This window comes from Lissotriton vulgaris, chromosome 8, assembly GCF_964263255.1.
Source record: "Lissotriton vulgaris chromosome 8, aLisVul1.2, whole genome shotgun sequence".
NCBI classification, from domain to species: domain Eukaryota; kingdom Metazoa; phylum Chordata; class Amphibia; order Caudata; family Salamandridae; genus Lissotriton; species Lissotriton vulgaris.
The window spans coordinates 31588068-31601465 of NC_141696.1; the positions used below are offsets into that span (position 1 = coordinate 31588068).

At 45.1% G+C, this 13398-nt stretch overlaps 1 protein-coding gene across 1 annotated transcript in view; it reads right to left on the minus strand.

The window, feature by feature from the left end:
- LOC147693310 (vomeronasal type-2 receptor 26-like) overlaps positions 1 to 13398 on the minus strand; it is a 49915-nt gene that overhangs the window by 20587 nt on the left and 15930 nt on the right. Inside the window, exon 2 of the mRNA XM_086935921.1 lies at positions 1178 to 1469. Within this exon, the coding sequence (XP_086792047.1) occupies positions 1178 to 1469 (292 nt within the window). The remainder of the gene's footprint in view (positions 1 to 1177; positions 1470 to 13398) is intronic.

Sequence of the window (13398 nt, forward strand, 5' to 3'; positions counted from 1 at the left end):
GGCTGCACTGTTCTGATGGAAGCAAGGTCAAGACAGATTTACATATGGTTGAAACTGATGTCATATATGGGGCAAAGGAATGATGGGTTGGAATGCTTCCCCAAGGAATTGCCATTGTCTAAGCGTATTGCAAGCATTCCTCCCATTAACTTTTATGTGTTTGATGTACCACCCTAAGATGCAAGGGCATGCCCAGACGTGGTCCCGATGTTAACCGTGCCTCTTGGACCAAGCCTCACCTGAATGAAGAGAGCCAATTAGGGTGAAACTGATGTATGTTTGCTTGTTTTCAGGCTATCAGACTTAACACAGGTTGATGGAAAACCACCCAACTAATGTTTTCCCAACTGAAAATTTGAATTGGGCATGTCTCTGGAAAGGCATAATCTTCTTGAAGATTGGAAGATGGAGCAGCAGTGGAATAAGGTGACTATCTCAACAGCAGAACTAGCAGAAATAGTAAGAGAAAATGCTACCAAAAAAGTGCAGTGTAGACTAGCTCCAGGGTCAGAATCTGGAAAAGACAGGGACACTTGGAGGTACATTCTCAAAAGCCTAAATTGAGCATGACGACAAGGTCCATCTTAGAGGAGTTCTCACACTCGCTGGGGGTGAAAGCAGAAAGGCCATATTAGGAAGGAAAAAACAAAATTGAAATGGATGCTCCAATCAACCAGGGAAGGAAATAAAAGAGCCCAGTGGTCATGTATGACAGTATTCAGTTACTCAGGTATCCAATTACCATGGAAGAGAAGAAAGAGGGCCCGAAGACCACCATTTACAGTATTTGAGCACTTAGCTTTGCCCTTCCATAGTAATAATCAATTTGAAAATGCTACACTAAGAGTGAGGACATCTCCAAAATAAACATGACAAAATAAAAGAAAGTGAAGACTAGAAGGCATGAATATGCCATCTACTCAGTCAGGATGTTTAACAAAAGCTCCAAAGGGACTGCTCCAAACCTCTTGCAATTAACAAAAGGAGTGAGACACATATCTGCATGGAACAGCACTACCACACTTAAGAGGAACCTACTGAGTACTTGCCTAATGTACAAGGCTGTGAATCATTCTGTTTACCACCTCCCTCCGATCAGTGGTCCATTGCTTCCGGGCAAGTTTTGTTCTCTGGAACTGCCCCATCATACATCCATTTACACAAGCATTTCTATTACCTGTGGATAGTGAAGGGCACTCATAATCCTGGCCATGGGGACACTCAAAGAGGACATTACATCCCCAATGATTCCTGCCAGCGGAGGGTATGAGGGACACCTGTATCCTGGAAGCAGCGGCCTCTTTCCTGTGAGAAGCTGTAGAACCCCGGCAGATGCTATGCTCTCGGACATACAGGAATCAATGATCTGAAAACCAAGAGTAATGTTTGGCAACAGATTGGCATTTCGGTTGATTTCTTCTGTTGCGAAAATCATGGCAAGAGCATCGCGGTAGTATCGGATGCTGAATCTAGTGGGAAGAGTAAAACAATATCAGTTTTTGTTCAGAGACAGGATAGCATCAGCAGTGTGACCAGCATTCCATAATTCAATAATGTGAACCTGGAAATATGATGCCTACAGTATGCACTTTTCCCAAAGAATAAATACATATTTTTGTTTAAGATTATTTAATGTGGGAAATGACCATCTTTTGTGTGGTGTAACCCCAGATTGCACACCTAGATTTTACCTTAATCTAAGCAGAGGTAAAGTGCTTGTGTTTCTCCTTTTACCATAAAGAAATCGGTATACTCCTAACTTGCACATTTAACTTACCTACTGTGGAAGTTTAAATACTGCAATCAAACTTGTCAAAATACCTCCTGTTGATAGGTCAAAACCTCCTTTTTAAATATTAATTCATCACCCATATATAGACATTACTGCCACGAGCAGGTCATGTAAATGTAGGATATGTAAGAAATTATGATGCTGATTAAGATTTTAACACTTTTGTGGAATCAGGACCAACCAACCTCCGGTCAATGGTGCAGACTGCGTAATTTGGATGCGACCGCACATGGTGCGGTCACAGACTCCCATTTCTCTATTGGAGCTTGTGCTGCAGTCGGAAACCGGCCGCAGCACAAGCTCCCGTAGCGAAATGGAGGTTTGCGTAAATCCCTGCACCGAGTGGCAGGTACCTCACAGTGCCTGCCACACGGTGTAGGGATTTACAGGGGGGCAATATAGGTGCCCCCCCAAGCCTCCAACGGGAGGCTGCGGAAGCATGGTAAACCCAATATGAAAAGCCTGCCAGAAACTGACATCATAATCCCCATGGCAAAAACACTGTCCTAGTGGATTATGTGCAGTCTCCAACTGGCAAAAGGGCTCCTTGAGACCATTGGAAGCAAGTCTGATTGATCAGCCGGTTTGAAACCTGATTGACTTAATTGTAAAAAGGCTGTCAGATTTGAAACCTTGGATGTCGGTCGGAGAGCCTCCGAATTGTGGTCAACACTTGGAAAAAGCCTCAGCAGCTAAGGGTTAATATGTAACATACAATGCACTTATTTACAATGTCAATAAAGGCTCATGAATTACAGCAATTTTTAACATTCTTGTGATGTAAACAATCTCGATTTACTTACCTGTGATGTAACATACCTCCCAATGTACTTACCTGAGATGTAACATCCATCAACATATAGGTAATGGTATCATAACACCATGTTCACTGTCTGAGTTCTCTTCAACCTCCAGCATGTGATTTGGCAAACAACTATAATCCAAAGTGGATCTCACTGGCTTCATTACTCAGACTCACTCACATTCAGAGCCTTACTGCTGCACACATCCCCCACACACACACACATTACACATACATGTGCACTCAACTTAAGTTCAGGATTCCAGAAGAAGGTTCTGAGTATGCACAGGGCAGCATTACTTGACACAAGTGGAGCCTGTAAGCGACACTCTCAGCAGCACTGGACAAAATGCTGAGTATCAATTTAAAAAAATGCCACCGCTGCTCTCTGTGCTAGACCCAGGACATGGACCATCGACCTCTGTCCACTTTGATGCCTGGTGTGCCCATGTGCTCCTCTGGGTACCAGGATAGGGCCAGGACTCTGCACACAAGCTAGATTAGCATCAGTCGATGGCCAAAATAAAAGCCAGGATACAACACAAAGAACTGATGCAGTCAGGCGCTCAAGAAAGGACAACATCCTTGTAAAATTTGTTTGGGGCATTGCTGTCTATATAATCAGGTAGAATTCGAAGGTCCTCAGCTAAATATTAGATAAGAAACAACACAAACTCTTATATTGGGTTTCTTAAAATATGTGTGGACCCTTTTCTAATTTTCCTGTGGCCCAGATGGCGCAAGAGGAAAACCATACTTAAAAAGTAGGAGGGAGGGAAGAGAAAAGGATGAGGATGTTAGACACAAAGGGAGGCAAAGAAAGGCCATGGACAGGTAATCAGCCACAAACAGTGGCAACACAGATGAAGTAGGCTGAGGAGTGCCCTGGTCAGTGTTATTTTAAGGATTTTAGGGTCAGGACATGTTTGGAGGGTGCTTTTAAAATGCTTTCGGCCCTGGTGACACGGGGTGGTGCGGATATAAAATAGCACGCCAATGGTCAGATCTAGTTGATCAAAAGGAACAAAAATACAGGGTAGGTACCAAGATGGATTTGATATGATAGTACATATGTGAAAATGAGTTTGGTACCCAGATTTATTGTAACTTCTGGGTCACATATATAGCTGTTTTTTTAATAGCTTCCCAGTTCCATGACAGTGGTATTAGTATAACTTCCATCATAAATATATTGCTTATGAAGATATATTAAACCCTATGTGTTTATGTTGCTGCCTCAACTCTGAATGGGTCACTGGGTACTCCCCTAGTTCTGTGTGCATCTTGAATAGTCCTCATTGTACCAATACATCCGTGAAGTTTGTCATTGTATAATTTTACATCATTTACTGCACCTATATTTTAAAATGCAGATGTTTTATTTATTCCACAGCAGTCTCATAGGCATCTCAGTTAACTGTTGTATTGGTACCTGGTTGGGGCTGCCGGTAATAAAGGGCATGAGGGGCTGCACACAAAAGAACACATTTTTTAATTACAAGCATTAAAGTTGGAAACTAACTTGGCATTAAAAAGTCAGCTGCTTATGTCTACATCACATTTCAGTGTAAGCTTTCACTAATTTAGATGGTTTTACTCACAACTGTGAACTGGCATGAGGACCCTTGAGGCGCCTGTGTCCACCTAGGCTGTTGAGGTTGTCGCAGTCTTCATGTCTGGGCTTGAAGCTACGTTTTCCAAATAGGTGCGAGTCTACAAGTCCCAAGATGCACTGTGCTTTAAGTTTGGAAGCCATTCGCCAGCATGGACTTTTTTTATGGAATTTGTAAGCAGTCAGTGACTTTGCCCATAATGTTTGCACCCTCTGCCCTCTCCACTAATGTGAAGCATACAAAAGACCTTCTCAAGCTTGGGGTCCATGTCAGCTGCTGAACTCTCCTGGCTGCCAGCTGCCTGTGGCATGGACTCTAGGGAGATGTCTGGCAAGTGCAAGGTGAGTCTGAGGTGCCCAAATAATACTAGGATTCGCCGTGCTCAGGAAAGAGTGTGTGTCAATGTGTTTAACTCTCTGTACAGGTAATAGAAAGGGAACATACAGCTTCCCTGGCCTGCACTGTGACAGCCTTCCCTCACCCTCTGTTCACCTGTCTCCACTGTGACTCTATCATGTCTGCCTTTGACAGACCTTTACATGGATACCTTCTCTGTCACCCTCCCACCTCCTCTCTCCATCCAGACCAATAACCCGCCCTCACCCTCCTTCCTCCACTGTCACTTAATCCCTTACCCTCTTGCCTCAGCTCTTTCTCTGCTTGTCTGTAGTGCATGCGGCTACCCGCGGCACATGCAGGCGGACACCCTAGAAGGGAGTCCCCCCTGCTCGGCATGCTAGGCGCATCACTTCTGGCGCATAGAGGTTGGGGGAGGGTATTTATCCTTCCCCTGCCTTTCTGGCTACCTCTTTTGCACCGATCACGCCATTTCCCACCCTACAGCTTACTCAGGCATGTAGCGGATGAGCAGGGTACGTGGAATGGTGTAATGTTCTCTTTTGTGTTGCAGGCGGAGTTACAGGGCAATCTGGAAGCATATGGGTACAGAAGGGTACCTCTGCAAGAGCACAATAAGGGTGCCACAGCCAAATCCCAGGAGTCCTCATGGCAGGTTCCTGATAGATGTCCGTCTGTGCCCCGCTAGTCCTTTGGGTGGTTGTGGGCCTGAATAACCAGGGGCTTGACTTGATACGCTCCGCCCGAGGTGGTCGTGAGTAATAAGGGTCCAATGTGGCACATGATCCAGCAAAGAGGATCACCCCATAATGGGTAGCACTGATTAGGTTCACCACAGTGCAAGTTGGCTCATCAGGCGGGCAGGGAAGCATAGGTCGGTTACCTCTGCCTGCCCTTGGCTCACCCGTAAGATAACCCCCCAGATTGCATACTTTTGTATGGAATAAACCTGCAGCGATATTTTCCCAAACAAAAGTTGTGTTGTGTATTTATTATGTCATTATGCATGCTCTGACAGTGGGTGGGGATTGTTGCCTATAATGGCACAATGCATAGTGCGGATGTAGCCAGAAATGCAGCGAAGTGATGCTCAGGGTCAGGGCCCCACGTACAGTCAATGAGTTACAGGGGAGGTAGCTGGTATGTGAATACTACTTTGTTGAGATGTAGTGTTCTTTTAAGAGGTGAGTTGTCTACTCTTTCCTAAATACAGACAGTGTTGGGGCAGTCCTGATGCATACAGGGATGGGGATGGTGTTCAAGATTCTGGGTTCATGGAAAAAAAGACTTTTTTTTTTTCTTATTTTTACAGTTCTTACTCTCCAGCCTGAAGGTGGGCTGGCTTCAGGGTTGCCAAGAACACCAGAGATGTGGAGCTTGTCTGCAAGATAAGCGGAGCTGCTGGTCATGATGACTTTGTAAATAATGTATCTGGTTTTGAAGTTGGTGCAGGCTCGAAAGGCAAGCCCATGAAGTTCCATTAGGATGGGGTAATGTCATATTTCTTCCAGCCCTGGATGGCATATGCAACAGCATGGTGATTGCCCATAAGAGATGCCAGCGAATCTAGAAAGCCATAGCATTAACATGTGAGAGTACAAGGGCCTGAACAACAGTTCTGAAGTAGATTTTTCGAAAAAACAACAATTTCACTTTCTTTAGAATAGAGAGCTGGTACTTTTTCGGAAAGTTAAATCCAAGTAACTTGGCATCAGGTGAACGTTGGGTTCAAAGCCTTTAAGTGTTATGTCCTTGAGACAGGTTTTACTATTTTTTGCTTGCTTCCTAGTCAGTAAATACATCATGATACTTGACAGGAGCAGGAATACTTAAGGACCCAGGTGTGTTCAACCTCTCAAAAGAAGGAAATAGTTTCCATTCTCTAACTTGCTATCTGATCCTCCATCTTCTATTCCCTCTTTCTCCAGCCCCTGTCCTTCTCTCTCAAGACTGGCATGCCTGCCCCTGTCCCTCTCTCTCAAGACTAGAGTGCCTGCCTGCCCCACCCTCTCTCTCCAGACTAACATGCCTGCCCCACCCTCTCTCTCCAGACTAACATGCCTGCCACACCCTCTCTCTCCAGACTAACATGCCTGCCCCACCCTCTCTCTCCAGACTAACATGCCTGCCCCATTATCTCTCTCCAGACTAACATGCCTGCCCCACCCTCTCTCTCCAGACTAACATGCCTGCCCCATTATCTCTCTCCAGACTAACATGTCTGCCCCACCCTATCTCTCCAGACTAACATGCCTGCCCCATTATCTCTCTCCAGACTAACATGCCTGCCCCACCCTCTCTCTCCAGACTAACATGCCTGCCCCACCCTCTCTCTCTAGACTAACATGCCTGCCCCACCATCTCTCATCAGACTAACATGTCTGCCCCATCATCTCTCTCCAGACTAGCATGCCTACCCCACCATCTCTCATCAGACTGGCATGCCTGACCCACCATCTCTCTCCAGACTAACATGCCTGCCCCACCATCTCTCTTCAGACTAACATGCCTGCCCCATCATCTCTCTCCAGACTAACATGCCTGCCCCATCATCTCTCTCCAGACTAACATGCCTGCCCCACCATCTCTCATCAGACTGGCATGCCTGACCCACCATCTCTCTCCAGACTAACATGCCTGCCCCACCATCTCTCTTCAGACTAACATGCCTGCCCCATCATCTCTCTCCAGACTAACATGCCTGCCCCATCATCTCTCTCCAGACTAACATGCCTGCCCCATCATCTCTCTCCAGACTGGAATGCCTGACCCACCCTCTCTCTCTGGACATGTCCCCAGTTCTCTACAGATGATTGTTATCTGCACATGTCTACCTCCCAACACATTCTTCGTCTAAATGGACATGCTGCGATATACTGAAATGCTCAGTTGCTAGGCAACCTCTCCCTCTCCAGGGACATGCTCTTGATATGATCACTGAGTTCCAGCTGGGCATTCTGCTTTTGCATGACGACACACCTTCTCCTTGGGCTCTCTCTATATTTCTGGGCATTGCTCATTTTCACTGGGCATGCTCCTTGTTCGTGGATAGATTGTGTAGTAATGTGGCAAGTGCATGCATGCTGTTATTCACTGCAACCAGTAATGTTTTTAAAGAGTGTTCAATTTCTTTTTTATTGGTTGAAGTGCATCTGTTTGTGTAGTTCCATATTCCATGGGTGTTAGGCTGACTCCTGTCTGTGTGGTGTGGGTGCTCCAATCAATACCTAACCTTGAAACTATTACAGAGGGGTTCTTACTACTACAGATGCCCACCTCATTCGACATGCCTCTCTGTTAGAACAATGTTCTTTTGATTGGATGTTTCCTCCCACATGACATGCTTTGTCCATGCAGGTATTTTCTCTCTGCAAAGATACGTACCATCTCTTGATGGATGCACTCTCTGTCCCTGGTTCAAGTAGTCATCGACCTCATAGGAAATTACATGTTCTATCACATTATCAATAACATCACTGATGGCATCTGACATGCCATCATTGAAGACAACTAATCGCATGGCAGGTGCGCGGGTTATAGCTTGCTTTTTCACAAAAAATATAAATATATAGTTATGTTGAAGAGCATGTTTCTAAAGGAAATCGATGTTGTGGTTTGCTACTAACTTTGGTAGCGTTGTACAAATCTTCACAAAACTTTCCCAAAATAAGTCTCCTTCACCTCAGCTCCTTCCTGGAATGTTCCAGGGTGATCCATCAAGCACAGGACGAGAAGAAGAGGGGGTCCCAAAACTTATTTTCCCAACGCATTTTCCCATTGGAAAACTGAACATCGAATGAAAAAGAAACAGTGTACGGAATTGCACCATACTTTGCAGAGAGTGAGAATTGTACCAAGAAAGAGTGTTTTTTATAGTTTGGTGTAAGTCTGTTCAATTCATTTTGGAAAAATAAGGTTTAAAATGTTTGTGCTTATAAGGACGCAGAGGATCAGCAGACTCAATAGATCCAAAGGTAAGATTTGATTGGCTCCTACAACTATGTTGTGGCGGCCATTTTAGGGCTCTGCAACGCAGTCCCCTGTCCTAAAAAAGATAATTAAAAAATAACAGCGCTGTGAAATTCACCTGCGGCTATCACGAAAAAAAAATATTGTCTGCTGCCCTGGGTTATGTTATGGTAATTGGTTTGTAGAGCGCTCAACTCACCCTGGGGCATCTCGGCGCTGCCTAGAAGAATAGTGTCCTGCGGGGTTAGGGGTAAAAGAAACTGGGATGCCAGCTTAAAACAGAAAGGCTTTCAACTGTTTTCTATAAATGCAGTGACCGGAGATTGTTCGCAAAGCCGGGGGGAGCTGATTCCAGAATCTTGGTGCAAGGTATGAGAAAGCTCCACCCCCGGTCCAGGCCAGACGAATTCGAGGAACCTGAAGGAGACCCACTGTGCTGGATCTGAGTCTCCTAGAGGGAGAATATTTTACAAGTTTTTTTTGTAAGTAAACGGGACCTCTGTCATTCAGAGCATTGAGTGTTAGTAGAGTAAAGTAACTGAGCTTATAAAGCACCTGGTTACACTAGCCAGTGTGTCCCCACGCTGTACCGCTGAGGAACCCATCATGGCCTGTTCCTGTGAGGCACCCAATCCTGGGCACCCCCAAGGTGAAGTCAGGAATCCTTCGCGATTAGGGCCCGTGTGGAGATTAAGCAAGCTGCAGAGTGGGACCCATGATTAGAATAGGCACCGAGGCGAGAATTATAGGGTCCGCGGACATTGAGCCCAAGACCCACCGAGGCGGGGAATTGAACCCTGGTCCCTGGTCAAAATCTCTGAGAGTCTGCCGCTCTAACCAGTGAGCCACACTTCTCCACAAAGAACAAAGAACAATTTTAAAAAAGGTCCTCTTTTTCACGGATACACCAGCGTAGTTCTCTAAGCAGCGGAATCGAAGGAGATCCTGCGGAACGATTGAGGATCATTCTTGCTGCCGTGTTCTGTACCACTTGTAGTTTAGCCAGGAGAGTCTCTCCCATGTCCGCCAGCAAAGCATTACTATAGTGCAGGCGACGAGTTACCATTGCCTGCACTAGGGTCCTGCTATTGTATGTAGGCATGAATGGGAGTCTTTTTCGAAGTAGTCGTAGACTATAATAGCATGAGCTGGTAGTGGCCGCGATATGGTCCTTCATGGTCAGAGCCCGGTCCAATTTTATACCCAGGTTTTTTACTGAGTATTTAGGAAAAGGAGCTGTGCCTAATTGGGCGGGCCAGACGTCCGAGGCTTTTCCCATTAGCATGACCTCTGTTTTTTCTGGATTTAGGTGAAGACAGTTTCCTGTCCAATTAGAGACCCCCTGCATGCCTATGGCAAAACGGATTTTGAATCAGGGCCTCCAACAGCAAAACAAGGTGCTGGTGTACCAGGTGCAACTGGGACACCTACAAAAATAAAATAAAAATGCATGTAGGTAAAGGATTAATAAAGGAGCTTCTGGGGCTGCTCATTTATTATTCCTTGTTGCTGGCAAGAGGGCCCCATAATTCCCTTCATGGGGTAATTTACATATGTTTTGATGCATGCCGGTGCCTTAGTCAGGTCAGGGGTACCACCACCATGTTTTGTTAAGTTTTATGGAGGGTTGCAGAGAGTTGCAGGGAGTGCACCCCAAAAATATGTTTTTTTAAATGAAACCTATGTTTCCTGCGGTCTATAGAACATGACCCCAGAAAGGTTTTGATGTTTTTATTTCCAGAGCTAGAGCTTTTGCTCTTTAACTCTTTAATACTGGAACTCCTTGTGGTTGGTTTCATGACCGCATTATGTAGTGTGGAAAATACAAAAGAAATATTCTGACACGTTTAATGTTGATTTGAATGGAAAGATTTAATGATAAACATTGCAGCACACGTGGTTTGGGAAAGTTGTAATGAGGATGCTGAAGAGTTGCTTTTGGATGTTTATTTCCTGATTCCTTGACAAGGCCAATAGGCTCACCATTAACATAAGAAAACAGGGTTTTTGCAGATACTACCCCACTTTTTGCTACATTTGGTCTATAAGGTGCTGATTTTTAACTCTGACAGTGCACGAAATCCTGCTAACCAGGCTCCAGTGCTGATGTTCTCTCCCTAAAACTGATGTGTGTAATTTACATTCACAAATGACAGTGACTTTACCCCCCTTATATAAGTCCATAGTATATAGTACCAGTGGTACGCATGGCATGGGTGGTAAAAAGGTCCCCTAGGGTAGCAACACTGGTTGTGCCACCAGTGACCCATTTATATTACTGCCAGCACCCTTTCCATTGGAGACGTCAGGACAGTGTAAACTGCTCCATTTTGACTCAGCCCTCACCATGTGTGGCAAAGTCAATGCACTGCTTTTAATATATGCAAGTCACCACTAAGGAAGGCCTCCTGAGCCCAGTAGTCAGAGTGCAGTATATTAAATGTGTGGGCAGGTAAATTCAAGCTTATATTTTTCTATAGTAGTCTTGATCAATAAATTACATTATAGGTGATCGGAGGTCCATAGGATAACATGGGATATCACCTGGGCAAACCCAGGGTCGCTAGCGCCATTATGCCGTTATGGTACCTCCTAAATATGTTGAGTTTGGTGTCAAACAACGTGCCTCATCACTCCTGACATGAATCTCATGTTGAGGAAGAGGTGGCATGCATCCTGGTGGCTATCTTAGAGATTTCCCATCTGTTTGCTCCAGCTTCTCTGTAATCTGGCTGGCAGCCTAAACTGGCTTCTACCAAGACAGGATGCTGACCTTCTCCCAGGCACTGTGATCAGGAGTCAGGACCAAAGTCCAAGGCAGAAAGGAGGGCACACCTCCTCCCTCCCAGGAAGGCTAGTAAAGTGGCACATCAAAGTGTTGATATTCAAATGCTGCACCATCTCTAATATGTATCAGGGCTTCCTGCGAACCGAGTAAACAGCCCTCCCCCATGTCCCAGGCACATTTGCTCCAGGGCCATGAAGGTGTCACCTGGCCTAGTGAATGAGGAATCCATCCGTGATTCCCAAATATCTGAATGGTGTATTGGTGTTTAGAAAGGGTGGAAAGGAAAGTGCAAGTCAGCCCTTCATCTGACACTGTGAAAGGTGCCCCCCAGAAGACCACAACGCGGTCCCTATTGAACCCGGAGCCAATTAAGAGTTGGAGACATTCCAGGCTTCGGTGCTCAATTGGTTCTTCATTCATTCACCATGCCTCATGACACCTTTATGGTAAATTCCAAGGATTTTCCAGTTTTGTAATGACAATTATACATAACACTTCGTTTGTGAAGTACAACAAAATATGGACCATATTATAGTACTTGTTTCTTCTATCATATCCTGAAGAAATCCATGTGTACATGAGCAACACATGTTGGCTGGTTTCTTGGCTGTACACATATGAAGTTAAAGAAAAAACAATAAAAACAATAAACACTCCTGTATCATCTCTTGAAAGACCTTTTTCTTTTGAAAACTTTGACTGATTTACTAATTGTATTACATGTTACAAATGTAGTGCATTTGTATCTTTCATACTCTACAATTATATATTGATGTGGTGATCCCTTCACACTCTTGCCCTAAGGTAACTATTACGTGTACTCCTGCCATGCACAGTTTTCTTATTTGCAAATGTCACTGTGACCTCATCAATGATGTCATAGAAGATATCATGAGTGATGTAGTGTGTTGGGGGATAAATAGCCGAGCATGGCGAGGGTGCGAGTTTTACTTACCTTAGATTACAAGTTATAGTTACTCGACATAACTATAACTGGTGAATTTCAGTGGTCTTGTACATTCAAAACATTAGGTTGTCACTGATATGTTCACCTAACTATAACACGACATTTACCTCTTTTTATTTCAGTGAATATTTAGTTTTTTTAATGTAAATTAATATTTTAGTACCATATGTAAAGACAACCAAACAACTCACATGGCCTTTTGGCTGTCCTCAGAACCAAATACCCCGGTGGCCAAAAACATATTTTAGGGGAGTGGCGTATGGCCTCCCTCCTCCAGCCATAAGAAGGCCCCAAGGACCCAATACAGTGGGTCAATGTTAATTTAGGAGTAGGAGGCATGCGGCCCCCTCCCTAAGCCTCATAGAGGCCATGGGGACTCCGTTCCTCTTGTCCAATTAATATTTTTTAGGAAAGTGGGGTGTGCAACTCACCTCTCCTACCCTCATAGAGGCCTGAGGGATCCCAACCCCTGGGATGAGTGATACATTTCGGGACAGGGGTATCTGGTCACCTTCCCCATGCTGGTCACCGGCCCCGGAAAAAAACATTACACAGGGTCTAATGAGTGCTGCAGTGTCTTGGGGAACTAATCACCTGGGACACTGCTGAGTTCCTTGCTCGTGCTCTTCTTGGCAGAGAATATAACTTTGTTCCCCCCAGGTGAGAGCACAGAGATAAGCTACTCCTGCTTGGGTAGAAACAAAGAAATGTAACTTGCTCCCACCAGACCTGGGATGGTGCTGGCTTGGGGCTCCCCCTGTAGGATCATCATAATTTGCACTGGGGCACCCACGTTAAAAAAAAATGATGTATCCCACTAGTGCCTGGTATTGGTTCAGGCTAGCGAGCCTGCAGGGGCCAAAGGGCCTGCATGGCTCCTCCCCAGCCTCTAACACATGGACATGTTGTGTGTGCCCTAGGTGGGCACTGGGGAACCCACTTTAATAAAAAAAGAAAGAATGATAAATGAGCTGCAGGAGCCACTCATTTATTATTCATTGCTCTGTGAAAGGACTGCCCCATAATGCCCTGTGGCTTTTTTAAAATTATATTTTCTCTCTTTAGTGGTGCTCCTAGAGGGGGCAGCACCAACCATTTGTGTGATGTTGT